At 40.8% G+C, this 21,567-nt stretch overlaps 1 protein-coding gene across 11 annotated transcripts in view; it reads left to right on the top strand.

Annotated features, from left to right (window-relative positions):
* The window catches only part of nrxn3b (neurexin 3b), a 329,334-nt gene that overhangs the window by 99,983 nt on the left and 207,784 nt on the right, over positions 1-21,567 (top strand). For all 11 annotated transcript variants that reach the window (XM_084953179.1, XM_084953178.1, XM_084953181.1 and 8 more), the window contains one exon: positions 2,023-2,406. In XM_084953179.1, coding sequence (XP_084809305.1) covers positions 2,023-2,406 — 384 coding nt within the window. The remainder of the gene's footprint in view (positions 1-2,022; positions 2,407-21,567) is intronic.

Raw genomic sequence — 21,567 nt, 5'->3', positions numbered from 1 at the left:
CAGGGGTTATTTCACCTGTTGCATTAAAGTGCAGCTGTAAAATGTGATCTATTTCCTCTGGACCCATTGCTAGGACAACGCAGCAAAGAACCCGTGTTAAATCTTTAGGCACTTTGTTACTAGCAGCCTGCCACAAAAACACATAATTTGTTCTCATTTCTTTAGTTGAAAGAAAGATTACACAGTTTGACAGGCATATAATGGTATTTTTGCACCGGCAAGGTTATTTCAAATAACTGTTATTACAAAATAACAAGTGGAGGAAGAAGTGGCAGGCCTAAAAGGGTATCTGCTGCTGATGAGTCGTATCTGAAAGTCATATCCTCAAGAAAAGGAAAATCCAGCAAAGACCTCACACAGGACCTGATGCATCTGACCTCCAGCTGATTAGATAGATGTGAACCCAAAGGCAGACGATGGAAACAGAATCTTATTTTAAATTGAAAGTGTGCCGTTTATTTTGGCAGAAACACAAAAACATGGATTTCAAACCAAACAGAGGAACGCCTAAACTGGGGAAACTAAGCAAATAAACACTAAAACCAGGGGGATGGAAACCAGGAGGGAAACACAGCTAGTGCTAATCACACACACAGAACCGAGAGGAAGCAAAACTGAACACACTATACACAAGACAAGGAACTATCCAAATAAAATTGGAAACATGAAAGAAAAACAGAAACGCAGACTAGACACCGGAGCTGTGGAAGAGCAGACATGAAAACTTAACTAGACGTGGAACACAGGAGGAGGCACAGTAACAAATCTGGAGACAAGAAATCACTAAATACAAGAGAACTTAGGGAGCTAGAACTACAAGAGACTAAACCATGGAAAACACTAAATCGAAGAATATACAAAACCCAGAAAAACACAAACACTGGGTCCCAGACTCAGTACCATGACATCATGAGATTTTGATCCACCTTGAAGTGCAATCTGGAATGCATCTGACTGGCAATAGCTTCTATAGATAGAAAAACACACAGTGGAACACCATCAGTCATGGATTGGCCTCCCCAGTGCCCAGACCTGCATATTACTGAAGCAGTGCGGGATCATGCTGACAGAGAACAGAACAAAAGGCTGAAAGAAGAGCTTTGAATGTCCTTCAAGAAGCCTGGAGAGCTGTTCCTGAAGACTACTTAAAGACGTGACATAAAAGCTTGGCTAAGAGCATTCAGACTGTGTTGAAGAATAAAGTTGGTCATACCAAATATTGACTTTCAGGCTTTTACAAACACAGTTTCTGCCTTAAACACCGTTTTTCCACGTATGTTTGTGCATGTTTCAATAAATCGTTACACCTTTTTTCCTTGCAAAATAAAAAGAAATGAGGAGTTTCTAAAGTGTTTTTCGACAGTACTATATGAGCGATCGTTGAGTGTCCACAGGTGCAGACAGTTACCTACTCTGTAACCTTTTCCCAGGAGACGAGTAGTTTTGTCAGATTTGAGGGTTTTTTTCTTTGATTTTTTTCGTTCAGCCTTCTTTTCTGTTATTTGGTGACACAAATAGAGTTTCCCTGAAGAGCTTGTTAAAGTCTGTGATCAGTGCAATTTTGGCTGCCAAACATAGGTTTGCACCTCCACTTACTCAGCCCACATCTTTAGCACGGGGTGGTGTGCTGCGCTATTTCTATCTTTCACAATTTTGCTGAGTGCATCTCTACTTTGTTAAAGCTCTCAGGTACAAAATTACAAAAAGAAAGCTGTCATTTTCAGCTCTGTCCTCACCTTGATGAATGAAAAAAAGGACTGTCAGTCTCTTTGAAAGGTTCTGGAAAGAACTATAGACTAAAGGTAATAGATGTTACTTGGGTTCAAGAAATGTAGCTGAAGCAAGCAGTGTTTTTATTTGTCAGCCAGTAGAACATGGCAGATCACTTAGACTGTAAAATACGAGGCCTGCTTTGAAAAACACCACCAAGAAACATGTCAGAGTGGATACCCCAGCATTTTTCTAACACAAGTCGATTAAATGATATTTTATTTGTCAGTAATCGCCTTTTTCCCCCTTCAGGCATCATTTCAGTAAACAGCCGTCGGACCCCTTTCACAGCCAGCGGGGAAAATGAGATCCTGGACCTGGAGGGGGACCTTTATCTGGGCGGTCTGCCTGACAGCCGAATGGGCTTGGTGCTCCCGACTGAGCTCTGGACAGCTATGCTCAACTACGGCTATGTGGGCTGTGTTCGGGATCTGTTCATCGATGGCCGCAGCAAGGACATCCGGCAGATAGCTCAGTCGCAGAACATGACCGGCATCAAGTCTTCGTGTAGTAAGGTGACGGGGAAACAGTGTGACAGCAACCCCTGCAAGAACAACGGGGTCTGTAAGGAGGGCTGGAACCGCTTCATTTGTGACTGTACCGGGACCGGCTTTTGGGATAGTACCTGCGAGAGAGGTGAGAGTCCTTTCCAGCCACCTTCTGCGTACTGTTTGTCTTGCGTCTTATGGTGATGATTTTAAAATCTTACTGCCTTTGGCAGAGGGTTTATCGATCTGAGAGTACAAGACCTTTAATGCGGCTCACTCAGGTCTCCTTTTATATTCTAAAAACATTTCTTCAGTGAGCTTATGGAGCGGTGTTTTGCTGCTTTTAGACAGTATATTGTGTATCTTACAAGGTGCAGTGGTTGACAGTGAAGTAGTTTTGCAGAATTCAAGTATCTTTTCTGTCTGTTTTTCTAAATATGGTTGAAAAGTGGTGGCGGTGTAGCTGCTGCTTACTAACTATAGATTTTCTAAGGGTGTGGACAGCGCTCTGTTACAACAGAGAAGTGTGACTTGGCACACTTGGTTCACATTATTTATGGAAGGATTTGTTGAAAGATTTAATAGGAGGTTTTTCAAGCATTTTCTTTCCTGGGAAAGATTCTAGAGAGAAATTGAACTTTTCCCAGTTGGTGAAATGGGCTCTCCTTGTCTGAGTTTTAAGAGCTTGGCCACATAAAGGTTTTATGAGATGGAAAGAATAGGGACACTCCAAGCTGTGGGAGAGTATATTATTGGACTATTGTTCAGATTGCTCTTGACTCTTTCACTATTTTACAAAGATTTTCAGGATTCAGTGGAGAGATTTAAGTACTTTCCCAAGAACTCGAGGCCTATAAAGAATCGTACGTGTATCACGGATAATGAGCATTTAGAGAGTAGGTGCTTAAAGCCAGCATTAAGTGTGAGTGTAGCATGTGGGACAGTATTGACTGATTAACGCATTCAAAGGGGGGAAATCAAAACGTACCCAACGTAGATGTAGGTCTGTTTTGTAGTCATTGGTTTGGAAAATGCATTCAGGTGGAGACAGAAATTTGTTCCTTTTTTTGTTGCTGATACTGCATGTTTAAAAAAAGAAATCATAAAGTAGCTCTTCTTATTCGCAGATGAAACTCAGAGTTAGAAAAGACAGATCAATATTCAATAATGAACTATCATAAATAATTTTTCTGCAAAAGTAAATTTTGCATTGCAGTAATGTGGAGAATGTTGAAATGGGAAAGAGGTAAAATTCCAGTGGGAGCTGGCTCTTTTCATCGAGTTAACCTTGTGCTAGTCCGACTGCTGCGCCTGGCAAAGTGTGGACGTCCGTCATGTTTTATTTGCACAAAAAAGGGGAAAAGAAAAAGCCAGATGTGTGAAGCCAGCTGTGCCTGGCTAAAAACCACTCAGTCAGTGAACTTCAGTCACCTTAAACCTTCGGGAAGAAAACTTATCACTCGTCTTTGTCCTGCTCTGCTCCTTCCCACACATCAGTTTCTTAATTGTCATATCTCTGCATTCATGCAGGCCGTTTGCCATTGTTTGAAAACTCGGCAGGTCTGCCTGAGAACAAAGCTGTACACTGTTCAGCAGTGGATTGTTTTGGGGGGGTTAAATAGTGAGGCTTGAGGTGTGATGACATGCTGATGTTCCTGATGCTGTTATGACTGAGTGAATGCATCATCTGTTACAAATTCCTTCAGGTCAGTTTAGGAGTTTTGCTGCTAGAATTTGAGATAATGTTGGACTGCAACACACACAGCAGCTGAAACAGTTATTTTTCATGGCCACTCCATAATGGTTTGTTTCCTGATCCTGGTGAGAACGATGTCACTTCACCAAATTCCAAAACAGTTGAAATGATGCAGTCTTTTTTGGCTGTGGAGCTTTTTACCTTGAGGGTATCATTTGGATTTTCATGGCTTGGGTTTGGAGACTAAAGTTTTTTGTTGTTTTTGAAAGATAAGCATTAACTGTTGATGACTGTTTGTCCTTTGAGTGCATCAGGCAGTGCTGTTTGTTGCAGGCAGCTACCACATAATTGGATGTCAGGATATCTTGGCCTTTAGTGCTCCAGTTTTTAATTAGCAGACAAGTACCACTCCAACTTCACACTTGCCAACAGCAAAAATCATGAAAAAACAAACAAACAAACAACTGTACAGCTGCATATACAATGAGCTCCGACGTACACACAGTGTTGTATAAGCAGCCAACTCACTGCATTAGCCTTAACAAGCTAAAGTTATTGTGATAAGTAATGAAAACATCTCAGGTTATGAACATTTTACGCCATACTGTTAATTTAATGTTTGCATCTGAAACTCACACTGCTCTTGTAAATGCTGAATTCATCACCGGCTTTGAGGTGCACTGATGGTGAGCATTCAGATTCCTGTTTTTTAATTCTGGTCCATACTGTTTGCTTTCTGCCTTTTTGTTGTCTATAGCCTGTCGATATCCATCCTCCTCAAACACAAAATATCTCAATACCCAACTCTTAGTCATACACTGCATAAAAACATGGATGGATCTGTTTCTGAAAGGCAGTGCGTGAAAAGCCTTAAAGCTGCGTCTTCAGTCTTCTGCAATACAGCGTGATGATCATTTAGTAAATTATGGTGCCATTTGAGGGGAACAGATAATTGAGCAGTCTCGTTCTTGGTCATATTCACCCACTTCAGGAGTTCACAAACCAGCACGGTTAAAGAGTCCTGTATATCTTTATGTTTATGTCTTTCCTTTTTCTTTCACTGACCTGCTGCTGGATATTGTACTACACAAAAACAGTTTACTTGCGATTCCTCCAGCCTTATCTTAAGAACTCAGTCTTTCTTCAGATGTAGAGAAAATTTCAACCCAAAAACTAATTATATCAAATCGGTGTCTTAATGGTAAAAACATGGACAGAGCTGCCTCGACATGCTTCCCACCCAGTGTGTTGTCCTTGTGGTCTGGCCTGAACCATGTCAGCCAGAGCTCCTGTTAGTGCAGAGGCACCACAGCTCGATACCGTAGCCCTCTCAGTTTGCTACTCACTTTCTCATATTGAGTGAGGCTAGCCACCCCGCAGAGGAGTCTCATCTCGGGCTGCTGGTATCACTGATCTAATTCATTCAGTCGCTAACCAAAGCCCGCGACCACAGGTAAAGGGCCGTAAAGAAGGCTGAGCAATAAATTGAAAGCTTTGATTTGTAGCTGTCAAAGTGAAGACAGATCTCAGTGTTACTCCCTAAAGGTGAATTATTGCATTTAGGTCCTCTGCAGTGCTCACTGTTTGTTTTGAATAGGAACTCATTTGATTTGAGCTCCTTGTTTTTTTTAGGTTTTGTGGCTTCATACTCGTGTTTGACCTTTAGCTGCAGGCTAAACATGGGAGGTCACAGTCACATTAAAGCCTCTTCATTACATCAGTGGTAAAAAAAATAATCATTTCTCAAGGCGTGGATGTTAGCAGACGGTCTACTACTGCATTTTCTCACACTGAAGAAAAGAATACATCTGCCTGTTTAGAAAACAGTAGCCCTTGATTTAAGTGATCCTTTGATTTGAAATGTGGGGCATGAAACGGCATGAGGTATTTTCTTTTTCTCAAAATGAATGCGCGACACTTTAGACTGAATGGGATTATATTAGTCATGCTGGTAGAGGAATTTATTTTCCTTCTCCTCCATGCTTTTAAGCAGACCCTGGAGCTCCCCGGCGACAATATCAAACAACCACTGAGATGTATTTGCACATGGCGCTCGCTATTGATCTCAAGCACGCTATACAGTACAGCGGAGAAGTGCGCGTGTGTGATGAGACAAAGGGTGAAATGATAAAGATCAGCACTGTCCCAGGGAGTGTAACCAGGCTTATGCATTTACATCACAATGTTTGGCCTTTGCTGGTTACTTTTCCATCTAATGTAAATAAGCTTTTCTTTTGCTTGTTGGGATCAGCCTTAGACTTTTGTTTTGTGATATTTTAGTCAAATAGATTTCAACTCCTGAAGTCAGAGACTTCTCACACCAGCAAAGTCAGAGTTGGGTAAATCAATAAAGTATGTACACAGGTTTCTCAGATAATGACTGTTGTAATGCACCGGTGGTGGGAAGCAGTCAGTTTACTCCAGCCAGGCAGCTGAACAGATTCATGTGTATTTGGGTATGTGACGATAAGAAGGGCAACGTTTATTCATCGCCTCCGTGTGGTCTCAACTGAAGAAGCCACTTTCTTCCACTGCTGCTTTTCCCTCTGCTTCTTTATTAACATCTGAAATGTGACAGGATTGTTTTAGATAAGATCCAGTTTTGAATGCAGCTTGTTGACGTGCTAGCAACACTTTGAGATTAGCTTCAGTCCCACAAGTGTTGAAACGTCTTAACTGCAGCTCTCTTGTTAAAAAAATAAGGTGCACCGACTCACAATCAAAGAAAAGTTACTTTAATCACTACTGACCAACAGTACTGCACAGTGATGGTCAGAAACAACTAAATAAGTCAAAAAATAGGAACAAGCAAAATGGAGTAGTACAGGAGCAGGTTCAAGACACAAGCAAAGCCAAAAACAGAAGGATTAATCAAATTAGAGAGTAGCACACAAGCAGGGGAAACAGGCCATTTATATATTGAAGCCAATGGGAAATAAGAAACAGGGGCGGAACAGGTCACAGGTGAACGTAATCAGGATAATCAGACTGCCTGTCAAAAATGGGAAACGACCTAACAGACACATCGCTAAACACAAAGACAAGACAACTCGCTCTAAACATGAAGAAGGGAGAGAGGAACGCTGAAAGATGAGGGTGCAAAAACAGAAGGAAGAAGCACAGAGGGAACGAAACATGCCAGAAATAACAAACTCAGGATCTGAAGCTAAATTAAGACTAAGAATTGGAAAAAAGAATTAGAGGAGTAAACCATCCAGCACTCCATAAAAACTAGAAACTACAGCTCAGCATGTTAGCTGAAAAAACATGAATTAAAAACAAATAATGGAAACTGGATCCAAATATAAGAATGAAGCCTTTAAACAGGAAACTCAAACTGCAGTATATAGCTAACAATGCAAAACTCCACAGAACCCCAGGACCGTGACAGTTTTTGTTTTACTGATTAACTAATTCTTTGTAGAAGTATTCTGCAGCACCACGGGTGGAAGTGGAAAACCTCCTCCTTATGTGCCACTGTTGGTTTTTATAAGCAGAGGAAAACCCAGGTCCCATGAAAGTAGTTTCAGCCCATTTTTCGCTGATTATATTTTTGGATCTCAAATAATGGAATCATCAGAAATGAAAGTCTCACGATGATTTCATCATAGTTGTATTGAATGGAGCACATCGCTCCGTGTAATTCCTTCTCTTCCACCGGGAGCTAAAAAGCAGGCAATTTTCTTGCTCTGTTTACTAGAACGAAAATGCAACCTGACAGATATTTTAGACTCTTTGAGGAGATCAAAGATCGTACCAGGCGACATTAACAGACAACAGCACTGCTGTCTGCTTGCTGTTTTCTACCTAGTATCAGTGCCGGGTTTAGTATACAGATGATTTCTGCCTTTTATCTGGTTTTTTGTTTCGGTTTTCCTATCATATTTGTTTCCTTTCTTGTTTCTCTCTTGATGTTCTTCCTTCTCTTTTACCTTCCACATTTCCCATTTTATCACTTCCCTCTCTCTTCACCCCCACATATACTCCCACCTTTTGGCAAATCTGCTTTAACCTCGCCCATGAGACATGACAGCGCCTGTGATCAGAGGCTTGCCGTGGTATGGCACAAACAGATGTAGTGTCAGCATGGTAGCTAGAGTGTGTGTGTGTGTGTGTACGTACTATGGATATGCACCTGGCGAATATGATGAATAAAAAGCTTTAAGTCTCATCATTTACAGTTTCTTGTGACCATATGTTTATGTGTCTTCACACTGTATATATTTGCATCCATTATTATGATTAACTCCAGTAGGCCTGTGTGAATGCATGTTTGTATATGTCAGCCAAGCAGCACCAAAGCCGTACAGTATGCAGGTGTAGTAACAGGGCCGTAGCCCTGATAGGCCCTGTCATATGGGTTGTGACCAGGAGCTTGCCCCTGCCAGCAACTGTCTTCCTGTGATCTAAATTCAAATGGGGCCGCTTGGCTTGGCGCAGCCCCTATAGACACGCATGGCAAACAGAAAAAAGAGAGTCTTGCTTCGGGCTAGGCAAACTGACGATCCTGGCCGATCTTAATTTGGCATCAAGGAGCACTGTCCAAACTTTCCTTCTGAACTGAGAGAAAGTGTGACTGGTTGTGACAAAATTAGGACAGCGTTCACTGGATGCTCTGGAGGTGTAGCTTCCTCTTATAGGTAGAAGACAGAAACCACTTTTAACCACAGGGCACGTTCCACAGCCCAGCTTGGGCTGCAGACTGCAGTCACTCTCAGACAGACTGGTGAAGGTCTGCAAATACTGTTATCTAATTTATAAATGCAGACAGATTGCCAACACATTGCAATCAATCTGATTCACTCTGTGCCAAACACATCGCGTCTGTTAAGCATCTCTTTTGAGGCAACGTGAATCAAGTTGTTGTATTCTGGTTACATTCACATATAAAAATCGTTTTGAACTTTGAACTGCAGCAACTACATCACTGTTTGTGGAGGAAATTGGTGAGGTTCAGGCTGGACTCTAAATGTAAGTAGTTAATGTGAATGCTCTGTGTGTGTAGATGGCAACAGATTAGCAGACAGCTTGATAAACCAAGAGGGCTTTGAAGAGGCCAAAAGACTGCGTGTCCTCAAAGACACGGTCCCCGTCTTCAGAGTAAACAGTTCAAACGCAATGAGACCGCTAGTTCATTGCAGATAGTCACAATAATTTTGCTTGTGCCACGGTCTCCAATCACTCTTTTCCCTAGTGTGACTTGTAGCCTTAAGTTTATTTAAATCTTTAGAAAATCAGCCTCAAAAGACTGTCATGTAATCTTTTAACCAGATCCTACACCGCTGATCCTGCTTTAAATACAGGCATAGTAAAATGGTTCACCCTTAGAAGAAATAAGAAGAAATTCTTCTTCTTCTTCTTTTTTTAACTTTGTTAGACTACTTTTATTCATCTGCGGTGCCAGCTTTAATCATTTGCCAAACCATGAAAAAGTTATTTTTGTAACTTAGCTCTTGCTGCGTGGGAAATGTCTAATTGGGTTGAATCGGGCATGCAGGTTTAGTTTGGTGTAGTGCTTTAAAACTGATGCTGAGAAATGATTTTCTTCTCGCCTGCAGTCAGATCCACAGAAAGCAAAGAGGAAAAAGGAAATCATTACCCTCCTGTAATAATAATGTTTCAAGGTGGGCTTTGTCCTCTTTCCCGTCTTTGGGAGACAGCTCGAGGCTTTATTTCTTTTTGATTGTTACATTCCATTACATGAAAAGGTTGCCCAAATGTTATTCCCCATAAGGAAAACTCTAGCACAACAGATTATTCAGGTCGTATTTGAGTCTAACTTGTAAGAGGTGACATTAATTCAAGACTACAGGGAGGTATATTTGATGTCATCCTCTGAGTCTGCCGAGTGAAGGAGAATGCCATCTTAGGCTTTGTTTCAGCAAGCTAGTCAGTCATTCAAACAGTCAGTCGGTAAGTGGAGGTTTTGTGTTTGAGTGTGGGTCTGTTTGTGTGGGTGTGGGAGGGGAGCTTTTAGGGAGCCGGGGCGCTGCTGACAGTTGTGTGTTGCAGAGTGCTGTGCAGCTGATAAAGTAGCCCAGTTAATCAGGTAAATAGGCCTGTAATGAAGTGTGTTTGTCTGATGGTGTGCCAGCCAAGCGCCAAGTGATCCCACCGAGACTCTCCGCTTTCTGTCTTTCTGCTGCATTTGCACACACACACACACACACACACACACGCTGCACACGAATACACAGCGAAAGCCAGTTGGAAGCGCACACATACACTCACACAAACACACATCAATCCACTGGAGACAGATTGGATTGTGTCTAATGCATATTGCATTTTCCCTGACAAGATGCCACCGCCCACGTACAGTAAGTGCTTGTGTTTTCCCTACTGTCAGTGCAGAAGAGTAGCGATGGCTCCAGGCCCAAGCTGATGGCTGGAAGTGTGTCCACCGCAGATCAGTCAATGCATCACTCAGTACAGCACGAGCTTCCTCTTTCCTAATGTTTTCACTGGAGGCGAAAAACATAATTTGCACGTTGTTTAATTATTTGAATTTAATACTCTTTAACTTGTAGGCACGCTGAAGGAGTTGTCCTCAGTTGGTCCTCATGCTGCCATCTAGGGAAGTTTTTTTTTTTTTTTTTGTCATTACATTACTGCCTAAACTTAATGACAGCAATCACACCGGTTCTCAGAAAGACTGAAACACCAGAACACACAAGCTGTGCAATTACCTGCTCACTTTCCTCGCTGTTCATTCATAGTGGCAGTGAAATAATGGGTTGCCACACGGCTTTTACAGTTTAATCACAGGTTATAATTGCAGAATGTCAACTGGGTGACATTGATGGTTGCCACCTTTTGGTATGAAATTCTGCAACCTGGCAGTGATGTTACGTTCTTTTACCTTTTAGGTTATGTGCAAAGGCTAAAAATGTTCTGTGTTGTGCTCAAGATTTGCACAGATTCAAGTAGATTTACTTTTCTAAACTATTGCCGCTGCTTCCATAACTTTGTGAGGTCACACAGCGAATAGCCAATCAAAAACATGTATAAAATAAACACTCATTTCCATCTAAGGAAGGAAAAGGGTGGAGGGAAGGCAACAGAAAAAAAGTTTTCAATCAGCCAATCAGCATACAGCCCTGTTTGGGGGTTACAAAGTATCAAAATGTTGCAGTAAAAGAAAATTAGCAGACAACTGCAGTTCTCACTGATGCCCACTAATAATAATCAAACTGATGCAGCAATACCCCCCTTCTTTTTTTCTCTTGCAACACTAGTGACATCATCAAAGTTAATTTTTTCTGACATGTCAACTTTTTGGAGTGTCAGGATCAGGATGAGAGATGTTGCGTGTTCGGTATAAAGAGGCCAGTGAGGGTGATGGTGGCAGATCTTCACGCACATTCATCGTGAATAGTTCACTCTAAATCGACGATAATTTTTTTCTATTGGGTCTTTCACAGTGTTGTCTGTTTCTAAGATGATACAGAGACGTCACGGGAATATACGGTTCCAAACAGGCCGCGATCTCCTGCTGCATCATCTCTGCACTCAGAAAAAAAATCTTTCCCAAAGCCATTTGTATTCAGATGAGCTCGGTTCTCAGCTATGCTAAATGCTGCTTCCACTGGTGTTAGAGTGGCATAATTTAAATGCTTGTCTAAACGCCTTTTCCACCCACAGAGGGAGGGGAAAAAAATCTATCTGAAAGTCTCTTTAATCCTCGAGCCCTATAATAGACCTTGCATAATTGCCAGACTGCCTTTGTGTGAATAATTTCTTGAGGTCAGGTACCAATTACTGCCACATATGATTTTGATTCCATATGTCAAACCTAGCCTATGCACACTGTGTTTATACAGTACAACAAATCCAAGCAGACAGAAAGAGAAATCACTGCACCATTATGGATATGCTATACAGATATGAGGCCTTGTTCTGCCATATTAATCTGCGTCTTCTGCATATTTTTAAAGCTCTGATCTTTTTTTTGACACCTACCTGCATATTTAAATATGTGTTCCCATCAAAGCCTCGAGTCGAAATGTAAATTTAAAGCGTACCCTTAATTTAACAGTGTTTTTACCCTACAACATGCAGGTACAGTAGTGCCATGTTTTCAAATTTTCCGTAATTAGAAGTGATTGAGTGCTACTTTTATATTTAAAGTGGCAGCAGAGACGTGTTTAAACTCCAAAACATTTAAAACTAATGGACGGAGAAACAGCTCGCTGTTTCAAACAGAAGTTAACAGCACGTCTGTAACTTTTTGCCATAGAGGGGAAAAAAACTTCTTATTTTGTATTAACTGAAGGAAAGTACTAGTAAATATTTGAAGTGCCTCCTGAGCGTTTTACAAAAGTGTTTTTACATGCCTGCCATTATAAATGCATTCACAGTGCTTTTTAAAGGTTTCTCTATTATTTTTTATCAGTAAAACGCATTGAGTTTTGTATGGTTTCTCCTGAAAACCGTCCTCTAATTTTTTCTTTTTTTACTCCACATTTCTTTCTTCTCCAATTTTTCAAGTTACTGCCACGAACCTAAAGTAAAATGGCCGACATCAAAATAGATATGACGTGTGTGGATTTTGACCTGACGGAGTCTGTAAATCTTCAGTCGGATAAAGCACTGGAGAGGGCGGTGCCTTTACTGTTGCAGAACGGGGGGAAATTAGTGAATCTCCAAGGTCACGTTTCTGAATGGCAGCGTGCGTCGATGCTCGCAATAGAAAGCTTCGGCCCAACGCTGGACAATTTGGCTTGAATAAAAGAACATCTCTTCAAGGTCGATAACTGTGCAGCTGTCTGAGTACGCACTAAACAGTGACTCACCTTTTCAGCAGTTTTTTTTTTGTTTGTTTTTTTTTTAGTTTAGCTGTCGGCATTTGGAGAAAACCATTATCGCATAGTGAGATAGAATGAGATGTACAACTAGGAGCCTTCGAGATACCTTTCCAGTGTAAGAAAGTAGATATCCACCCAAACACGGAAGGATAAGGAAGTCTTTAGAAGTAAGAGGAGGGATTCATGATTAAAGGTTCTGCAATGCCCTCAGTTATGTCACTTGAAGTGAAAATAATTTAATCTTGCAGTTTTAGAAAACAAGTGAGTTCTCTTCTATCTTTTGAAAGAAGAGATGTTAAAAAAAGGTCCAATCCTATTCTCTTCTGCTCTACTGGTACCTCCTGTCATCTTGTTTGTTCTCGTGCCTTTCCCTGCCGCCCCTACTTCTCATCATAAATGGGTGATGAGCACCTTTGCTAAGACATTTATCTCAGCAGAGAGAGAGACAATGAGACTTGAAGGTCTGCCCTGACTAACTGGCCAGCTCATAGAAGAAGGGTAAAAAAAGGAGGATGGCAGTAAATACATAAACAGATAAAAACGAGAAGAGGATGAGGCTAAAAATACAAACCAGGCGGGATATGTTGGAAACACTGGCAAATTAAGAATGGTGGTAGACTAGTGCTGTGCAAATCTGCAAATTGTGGTAGACGTCTGACACAAAGTATATACAGAGCCAGTATTGCTGATACATACCGATGGATTTAACCTATAAAGGCAGCTTTTTTAGCAGAGAGCACTGTGTTGTCATTTTTCAGATGAGTCATCATTAGTTTGCTAATTCTGAACACATTTTAACGACCACTAAATTACTGTGATTGTTACTTTCCACAATAATTAGTGAACAAGAGCCGCATAAGTTGAGGCTTGAGTGTGAAATTCATGGTTTTCAGGGTTTTTATCGTTAACTCGGTTTCCTTGGGTCTTTTCACGTGTGTTACGAATAAATCTTCTTTTTTTGGTACCAGTGCCGATTTTATTCTGTTGTATTTATCCGCGACACCTTAAAGGCCGGTGCGTGAAAATATTGTCAGACATAAACCGGTCTGTGGCACAAAAAAGGTTGGGACCGCTGCTGTCGGCTACCCAAATAGCTCCTCAAATAAATGTGATAGTCAACACAAAAGGCTCAAACACTTTTTAGTGGCGTACGTTTGAGATCTGTTTTCTCATTTCCAAATAAAGTATTTAACACAACTCATCGTGGTACACATAGATAGAAATGCAGTATCGATCTCATCGCTTTAGTATCGATTCGATACCAATACCAGAGTTGGTATCGATACCGTCGATATTGGGGCCCGCCCACCCCTGTCTCGTATGTATGATGTGGGAATTACTGTTTCCGTGCAGATGATTAAATTTTTTAATGATAGGAGATGCTTTTTTCATTTCAAATAGATGACTAGACTTAAAAGACCCAGTCGGACTGTTTCCTTATTTATTTTTGTATTTTTGTATTTTTTTGCCTGAAAGTGCATCATCTGATGTTTTGTTTCACACAAAGCAGTAAAGGCTCGCTGGTCGTGGATGTGGTAATTGATTCGCATCATTTAGCACACAATGTCTCTGTGGCGCACTGCAGGTGGTACATTTGGAGCAACATTAGCAGCTGCACCTGCAGTTCACTTTGGAGCAGCAATAACGCTATATGTCTCTGTCTATTATTTACCAGCCAGACAATGCTACCTCATATTTGATTTATTCATCATGTCTGTATGCTGTGAGATAAATCACCTGTCTCCTTCTCTTGACACAGGATATATATATATGTGTATATATATATATATAATTTATTTTTATTTATTTATTTATTTTCCTCTGGCATGTAACTAACAAGCAGATGGCAGGACTGACATCCTTGAATATATGTACGTATATATACTTAGGTGTCAATATACCAAGATGTCAGCAGTCGCCAAAACACCAGAAAGTGTTTGACTAAGTTTAGAATAGACGTGTCGAGGTGACACACAGCTTGAAATTTTTAGTGCATGCTGAGCTTTTGAAAAAGCAGAGGCACGTCAACACGTACAGATCTGATCCTTCCTGTGTGTTGCGTCTTTAAAAAAAAAAATCACTCGTTTTGACAGGATTTCTCAAAAGCCAAAGTCAAAGTGAAGCACTTAAAGCTCCTTTGGTTGTTAAATAAAAAAGAGAGAGATGACCTGACGGGTATGTGAGTGAATGTGCTGTCCTGAATTACACGACTGCAATTTGCCTCTTTTCATTTAGCTTTCTCGTCTAGCTTATGGAATGTTAGCTGCGCGTATACATATCTAAGCCTAACTGTTTGGCAGCCTAGGGAAGCATGCTAAATTAATCCTTTTTTCATTTGAAGCTGAAACATTTTGTGCTGGGTGCAGAAAAACCCTGGTCCTGCATTTTTTCTTCTTTCTTTTTTCCCCACCAGCGACGACTCTCATTCACTCTCCCCATCTGAGATTTGTTCCATTTGTCTTTTAACACTTATCTTATTTGCTCTTGTTGAATAATTGTTGAATTGAGCAGAATAATGGGTTTGGTATCTTCTGCACTATCAAGCAAGTCTTGTTTTGTTTTTTACCCAAATTTAGTGGTTCAAACTGCATCAGGTGAGGTATTTTTTTCCCATCAAAAGAAAAAGGCTCCACCCTAAATTCATGAGCCTTTTATTTTCTCCTTTTCCGTCTGCGGAAAAGTCGATAGAAGAGATCGACGCCCGTGTAGATTGAATTTTAATTCTTGTGGTTGCCGGCTGTTGTAGTTTCCCTGAACACATGCGGAGGAAATGGAATAAAACGTCTTCTCCTTTCTTCTCCCGCTGAGGAGATTTGAGTTGCCTGCCATTAAAGATTGTGCTTCCTGCCTCCGGTGCCAGAGGACAGGCTCGTGGCGAGCTGACAGTCGGCCTCCTGTGCTGGAACGCTACGCCAGCGGTGCCAGACTCATCAGCTGATCTGCACAAAATCTTACAGTGCAAGAAAATGGATAGGAATTAGAAAAAGGCTGACGTAGTCGTAGATAGAGGGAGAGGGAAGTACAAACTGTTGACTGAATCACTGAAAATGCCAGAGAGGCAGTGGTAGAGAGCCAGAGATTTGTTTGACAATGTTTACCCGGGAGAAGAACAGATCCTCCTGCACTTTAAAACGATCTGTTCGTTTCAGTTTTTCACTGCTTGGAACGTTATGCCGTTGCTCCCTAATCCCCATTTGTAATTAAATGTGTGCTTAGGAAGTGTGCTGGGTTATGTAAACTCAGGCTCTCATTGTGGCACTATGCAGAGCGGGAACGATGGGAGCGCGTCGCATCCATCTTCAGCGTACTTTCTGCATCGTGTGACTCGTTTCATTTGCCTTTGCCTCTATATATATAAATTTTTTTTCTTTCACTTCAAGACACAGTCACGGGCAACTTCCCCTCTTCCCTTCGTGTGGTTTTCCTGTCCACTCCCCACATATACAGAGATAGAGCGAGAGAGAGGGAGAACACACAGAGGAAATCAAGCCTTCAGTGTTCGGCCATCTGAGAAATTGACAAGTCTCCAAACCTCTCGGCAGCAGGGAGGATGGTTTCCAGAGGGACTTTTTTCTGGATGAAGTAAAAATAAAAAAGGGGGGAAATAAGATTGTACACTGTACTCCTTTGCTGGAGACTTCATCCTCTTAAAGTCTTCGTAGTATTTGAGAATACATAATTTAGCATTTTCTAACAGTACTTTCATGCAGCACGATATTTAAGGACCGATTCTCACATGTTTAATGATTCTGTTATTTGAACAGAGACTCGATTTGTTTCCTCAGGCTGCTGTACTTTCATCTCAGTTTGCTGTTTCTTTTTGCCTTTTTTTGTTTCGGTAATCTCTTTTCTTTGTTTATGTTCCCAGCCTGCTCATCTCCACATTGCTCATCCCCTAACAAATCAAATGAGAAGCTGGTGTCAGCAGCAGCTGGCTGCCTTTGACTTTGCTGCCCCCCAATGGCCTGATCCTGGTCTAGTTCACTGCTTTTGTGTACATGCAGGTGTGCTCGCGACACATTTGCTGCTCAGACTCGGGGACTTTCTTTGTAGCGATGAGGGAACGAATAGTGCAACATTTTTTGAATGTTTGTGATGCGACGTTTTTCACAACCAAGAGTGCAGTGGTGCACGCCCACTGTGTCAGGAGGAGAATCACACTAGTGCATGGGTGGATTTCTTCCTCCAGAGTCCAATAAAGGGAGCTTTAATTTGCAAACTCAGTGGTTTGAACACAAAGCAGGAGGTACAGCTCCAGAGTACCAGATGTGAGATTTGTTAGATTTACAGCAGTACAAGGTTTTTTCATTTGTTGAACATGTTGCTGGAGTTGCTGGAAATAAATCAGATAAAATTCTCTCGGCACTAGAGTATAAGCCAGACTTTCAAGGAAGCACAGTGAAAAACCACACTGTTCCCCACACGCCATCTAATTTACATATATCTAAGAATTTTACTAGTTGGGCTCTGACTAATAATTCATTTTCTTGATTAATTAATCAGCCATTTATATTGGCTTGTAAAATGCTAATTTTAATTTCCAAAGCACGACAGCTGTGCAAGGCTCCAAGATGTTAACTTGACAATAAGAAAATCTGTGAAAAGCAGGAAATAATCACAATAGCACGTCAGCAGAGAAGAATAAAGTGGTAAAGGGACTGCTTCTTAAAGAGTACTCTTTTCAGTGATTTCTAACATTCACACTCTGTATCAGAGAGTAACTTCAGCTTAGCATCTTGCCCAACGATATTTGGCATGCAGACTGGAGCGGCCAGGGATCAAACCACCAACCTTTCAGTTTGTAGACGACCCGCTCGCCCTCCTGAGCTACAGCCACTAAAAAACCCAGTGAGGCTCAATCTCCCGACCCTGGGTTTACAGGACCAGTTCTCTCACTTTATCAGCATTCAGAGAATATTGGTCAATTACGTATCAATTGGCCAATATTGGGTATTTGCCACTACCTGATATTGACTGGCCGATTATGATGATTTATAACCACTGATTAATGACAATTTAAACATGTAAAAAGTAGAGAGGAAACATGAAAAACTCCCTAAGACAGGGGTCCCCAATCCCAGTCCACGAGGGCCAGTGTCCCTGCAGGTTTTAGATGTGTCCGTGAGCCATCACAGCTGATTTAAATGGATAAATTACCTTCTCAACATGTCTTGAAGTTCTTCAGAGGCCTGGTAATGAACTAAATATGTGATTCAGGTGTGTTGACCCAGGGTGAGATCTAAAACCTGCAGGGACACCGGCCCTCGCGGACTGGGATTGGGGACCCCTGCCCTGAGATCATGTTATGAGGGTTGATGTCGTGCAGTTTGTCCACCAGAGGGCACTGGTGGACACTGGCTATTCTCTGTCAGACTTTATAAACACCAAAAAATGAAAAGTAAAGTAAAGAAGAAACGGGAGAAACATGGTTCCAATGTGTTGTTTGTTGATGTTGCATAATTCGTCCACCAGGGGGAAGGCTGCAGGTTTTGTTTTGTAAAGGCATGAACAGAACAACCAGCTGATCCCAGCGCAGTTAAACCAAGGCAAAGCAAAAACAAGTAATCCACAACTTATAGTAAGGACTCATAAATAGCTACACTTAATAAATGTTGGGGAAATCTGTTTGCTCCTGTTTGTGTCGTGCCCGAAAGAAAAAAAAATATAGTGGATCTATCCGATTTTTCAATCACCAAAAACTGGTATCGGTCTTCAAAATCCTTTATCAGTCAGGCTCGGGTTGCTTCAAAGTGGCCCTCCATGTATTAGCTTCACACACTCATTCGCTCCACCACACTCCCCTTGGGTTAATCTTAGGAACTCGTAAAATTGATCTTTTTCTTTATCCCACACACCCAAACACACCAACGCTAAGCACATTTACTGATGTATCTTTGTCCTCTCTTGCCAGATGCAGTGACAGAACGCACAGTCGAGTTGGGGAAACTCAACAAGGGCAAAACAATAAATCAGACTTACTTTATCAAGAAATTCTCCTTGCAGAGGATCACAGGGGCTACTAGGATCTGCAGAAAACACAATTCTGTGGCTTTTTTAAGTTTCTAGTGAGATTATAGTTGTGAGGAATGGCCATTCAGCCTGTTCTGATAAATAAGTTTTGTTCTATTGCACTTTTCAATTCATTACCTGTGTCCATGTCTGTCCCCAAATTATCATTATTTGTGTTGATATGTGGCGTGTTCCTTCAGATTGACCTCCTTGGTGGCGTATGGGCTGCACTGACAGCAGTCTGTGGATGGGTTAATGTAAAGTTTCATGTAAGGTATTCAGACTTTGCAAACTTTGTTTATGTGCGTATACTGTATGAGACCCAGCGTGTGCCCATGTGTGTCGCTATACCAACTAAGCAGGAGTTTTACTCCCATAAATCACTGTGTACTGTCATTAATCATAACTTCAACATCCTTTAGGTCAAATGTAGCCGCTTGGCTTTGAATAATCCATCTTACAGTGGCATAAGCTACCACAGAGACTGTTGCAACTGAGTGCTGTTCCACGACTTATATCACCGGTGGATTTAAGCCAACAACACCGCAGGAATGATTTAGCCTGTTTTCTGTCCTAAAATACAGCACGGAATAAATAGTACAATATGATGTCCTTTATAAAATTATACTTGAAATTAAATATGTAGCAGCTTGTTTCAGATACCAGTGTTATCTGTCACATGTTGATAAAGCTCCACGGATTTACCTCATCCCCATGTAAAGCCTATTCAATATGTCTGATGCACAAAACCGCTTACTGTTTCATATTGGCGCTACATTAACCCCTGTGATTTTTTTTTTTTTGTTGATATTCTGATAGATTCATCTTGGCCTGCTTAGGTTGAGCATGACAGGATATTTAATAATCCCTGCACTGACCTCATCCTGAGTTTTGCTGCCTGAGGGGTGGAGGGGTGTCATTCTTCAGAGTGTTTGCTGTGGACTACTTCTCAAATCTGGGTTGAGATTCAGCATTGTTGTGCACGTTTTTAGGGTTTTTCTGCAGAAAAAAAACAAATCAAAAATGGGATAGAAATGATAAAAAAAAGCCTCTGTTGTGAACCACAGACTGCAGTTATTTTTTAACTCCTCCATTATTTGACTTGTTTTTTTTTCATTGTTCCACCATCAATATTTTAACAGTGGATCAAACGGGTGTTTGTAATTCGAGACGGGTCTCTTTCAGGGAAAAATAAAAGAATTCTCTCTGGACTCGGGAGCATTTTGATTTCATTTAAAGCAAATCAGTCTTCAACTGTGAAATACTAATAAAAAAAAAAGTGAACAGGTAATTAAAAACAGGAACAACCACAAAATGATCAAAGATTAAAATAAATTTGATCATAAAAAGGAAAACTTGTAACATGTGGGTCTTTTTTCCTTTTAATTTTAGAGCACTGAAATTACAACATTTATGAATAAACAATGCTGGCTTTTACATCAGCGTTGGGCTTCATGATTGATGTTTACATTTATTTTTAAACCTGATTCTGGGAGCCCATCACTTTCTAGTCCTACAGTTACCAACTAGTTAGTAATAAATGTCCAATTTCTAATCAAGAAATAGTCTTTTTCTCAATTAGCAAGTGGCGAAGATCAAAAAATAAATAAATAAATAAAACTGAATGCTAATGTCAAAAGAGTATTCAGTTAGCATTAGCCACAAATTTGGCTAATACTGTTAAAAGCTTTGACTAGCAAACCAATTAAGTAAATCTGGCTAACAGCAAACCAAACTGTGATAATTTAGTTATTATAGTACAGAAATTATTAAAGAAAAAACTCTCTTACAGTTTTTTCCATTTAAACAAAGGCATTTTTTTTTTCCTTTATTTGCAACGTTATAACATCACACCGATGATTGGTCAGCTGTAATATTGATCTGGGACCAACATTGTTATGATAATGGAGGAACAACGCCAACAGGGGTATATCTGATATAGCGTCTATATCAGGGGTGGGCAATTCCATCACCCGAGGGCCGGTGTCCCTGCAGGTTTTAGATGTGTCCTTGAACCAACACAGCTGATTTAAATGGCTAAATTAGCTCCTCAACATGTCCTGAAGTTCTCCAGAGGCCTGGTCATGAACTAATCATGTGATTCAGGTGTGTTGACCCAAGGTGAGATCTAAAACCTGCAGGACACCGGCCCTCGGGGCCTGGAATTGCCCACCCCTGGTCTATATGACAGGTACTGCCCCCTGGTGGCCATTAAAAAGAGTGTAGGTTTAAATTCCTCTGTTTTGGCTTTAATTTTCAGGTCTTGAAGCTTAAAGTCTTCTAAGCTAAACTAAAGTGTAACATGTGAATTCTTTTTCTTTCGTAATGGTTATTCCTTTATTTAGTAGAATTATGAAGGCGGAGTTTTCTTATAAAGTAACACAGTGAAACACAATGCATCTAAATTTTGACATTAAAACAAACACTAATTGTAACTATTGTAAGTAATCAGTGACATTTAGATCAGCACACTTACAAAATCCCTCAGTGATATTTCCAAGGTCATTTGGTCTTTAAGGGAAGCCAAGTATCATGTAGTAAAACATTCAACAGGAACGACAGGATTGAAGTCACTTTGTTGGATACACTTTGTGACTTAATGTAAGGACACACTAAGAGCTTCATACTTGATCAGTCTCTAATGAATGCACAGTATTTCAATTATTTGAAGTGCTTTGTTCTTTTGTTTTGCAGAGATTATTCAGCTAGAGCATCCTTTAAAAGTATAGTCTTGTCTGTTGGCATATTTTTGATGGTTCTGGTTATAGCAGCACTTTATGTGCGTGTGCAAATAGTG

Source organism: Perissodus microlepis, chromosome 15 (genome assembly GCF_051167445.1).
Source record: "Perissodus microlepis isolate ML-2025 ecotype Zambia chromosome 15, ASM5116744v1, whole genome shotgun sequence".
Classification (NCBI taxonomy): Eukaryota; Metazoa; Chordata; class Actinopteri; order Cichliformes; family Cichlidae; genus Perissodus; species Perissodus microlepis.
Note: the sequence above shows the minus strand (reverse complement) of the source record. Positions and strands in the feature narration are given on the sequence as shown.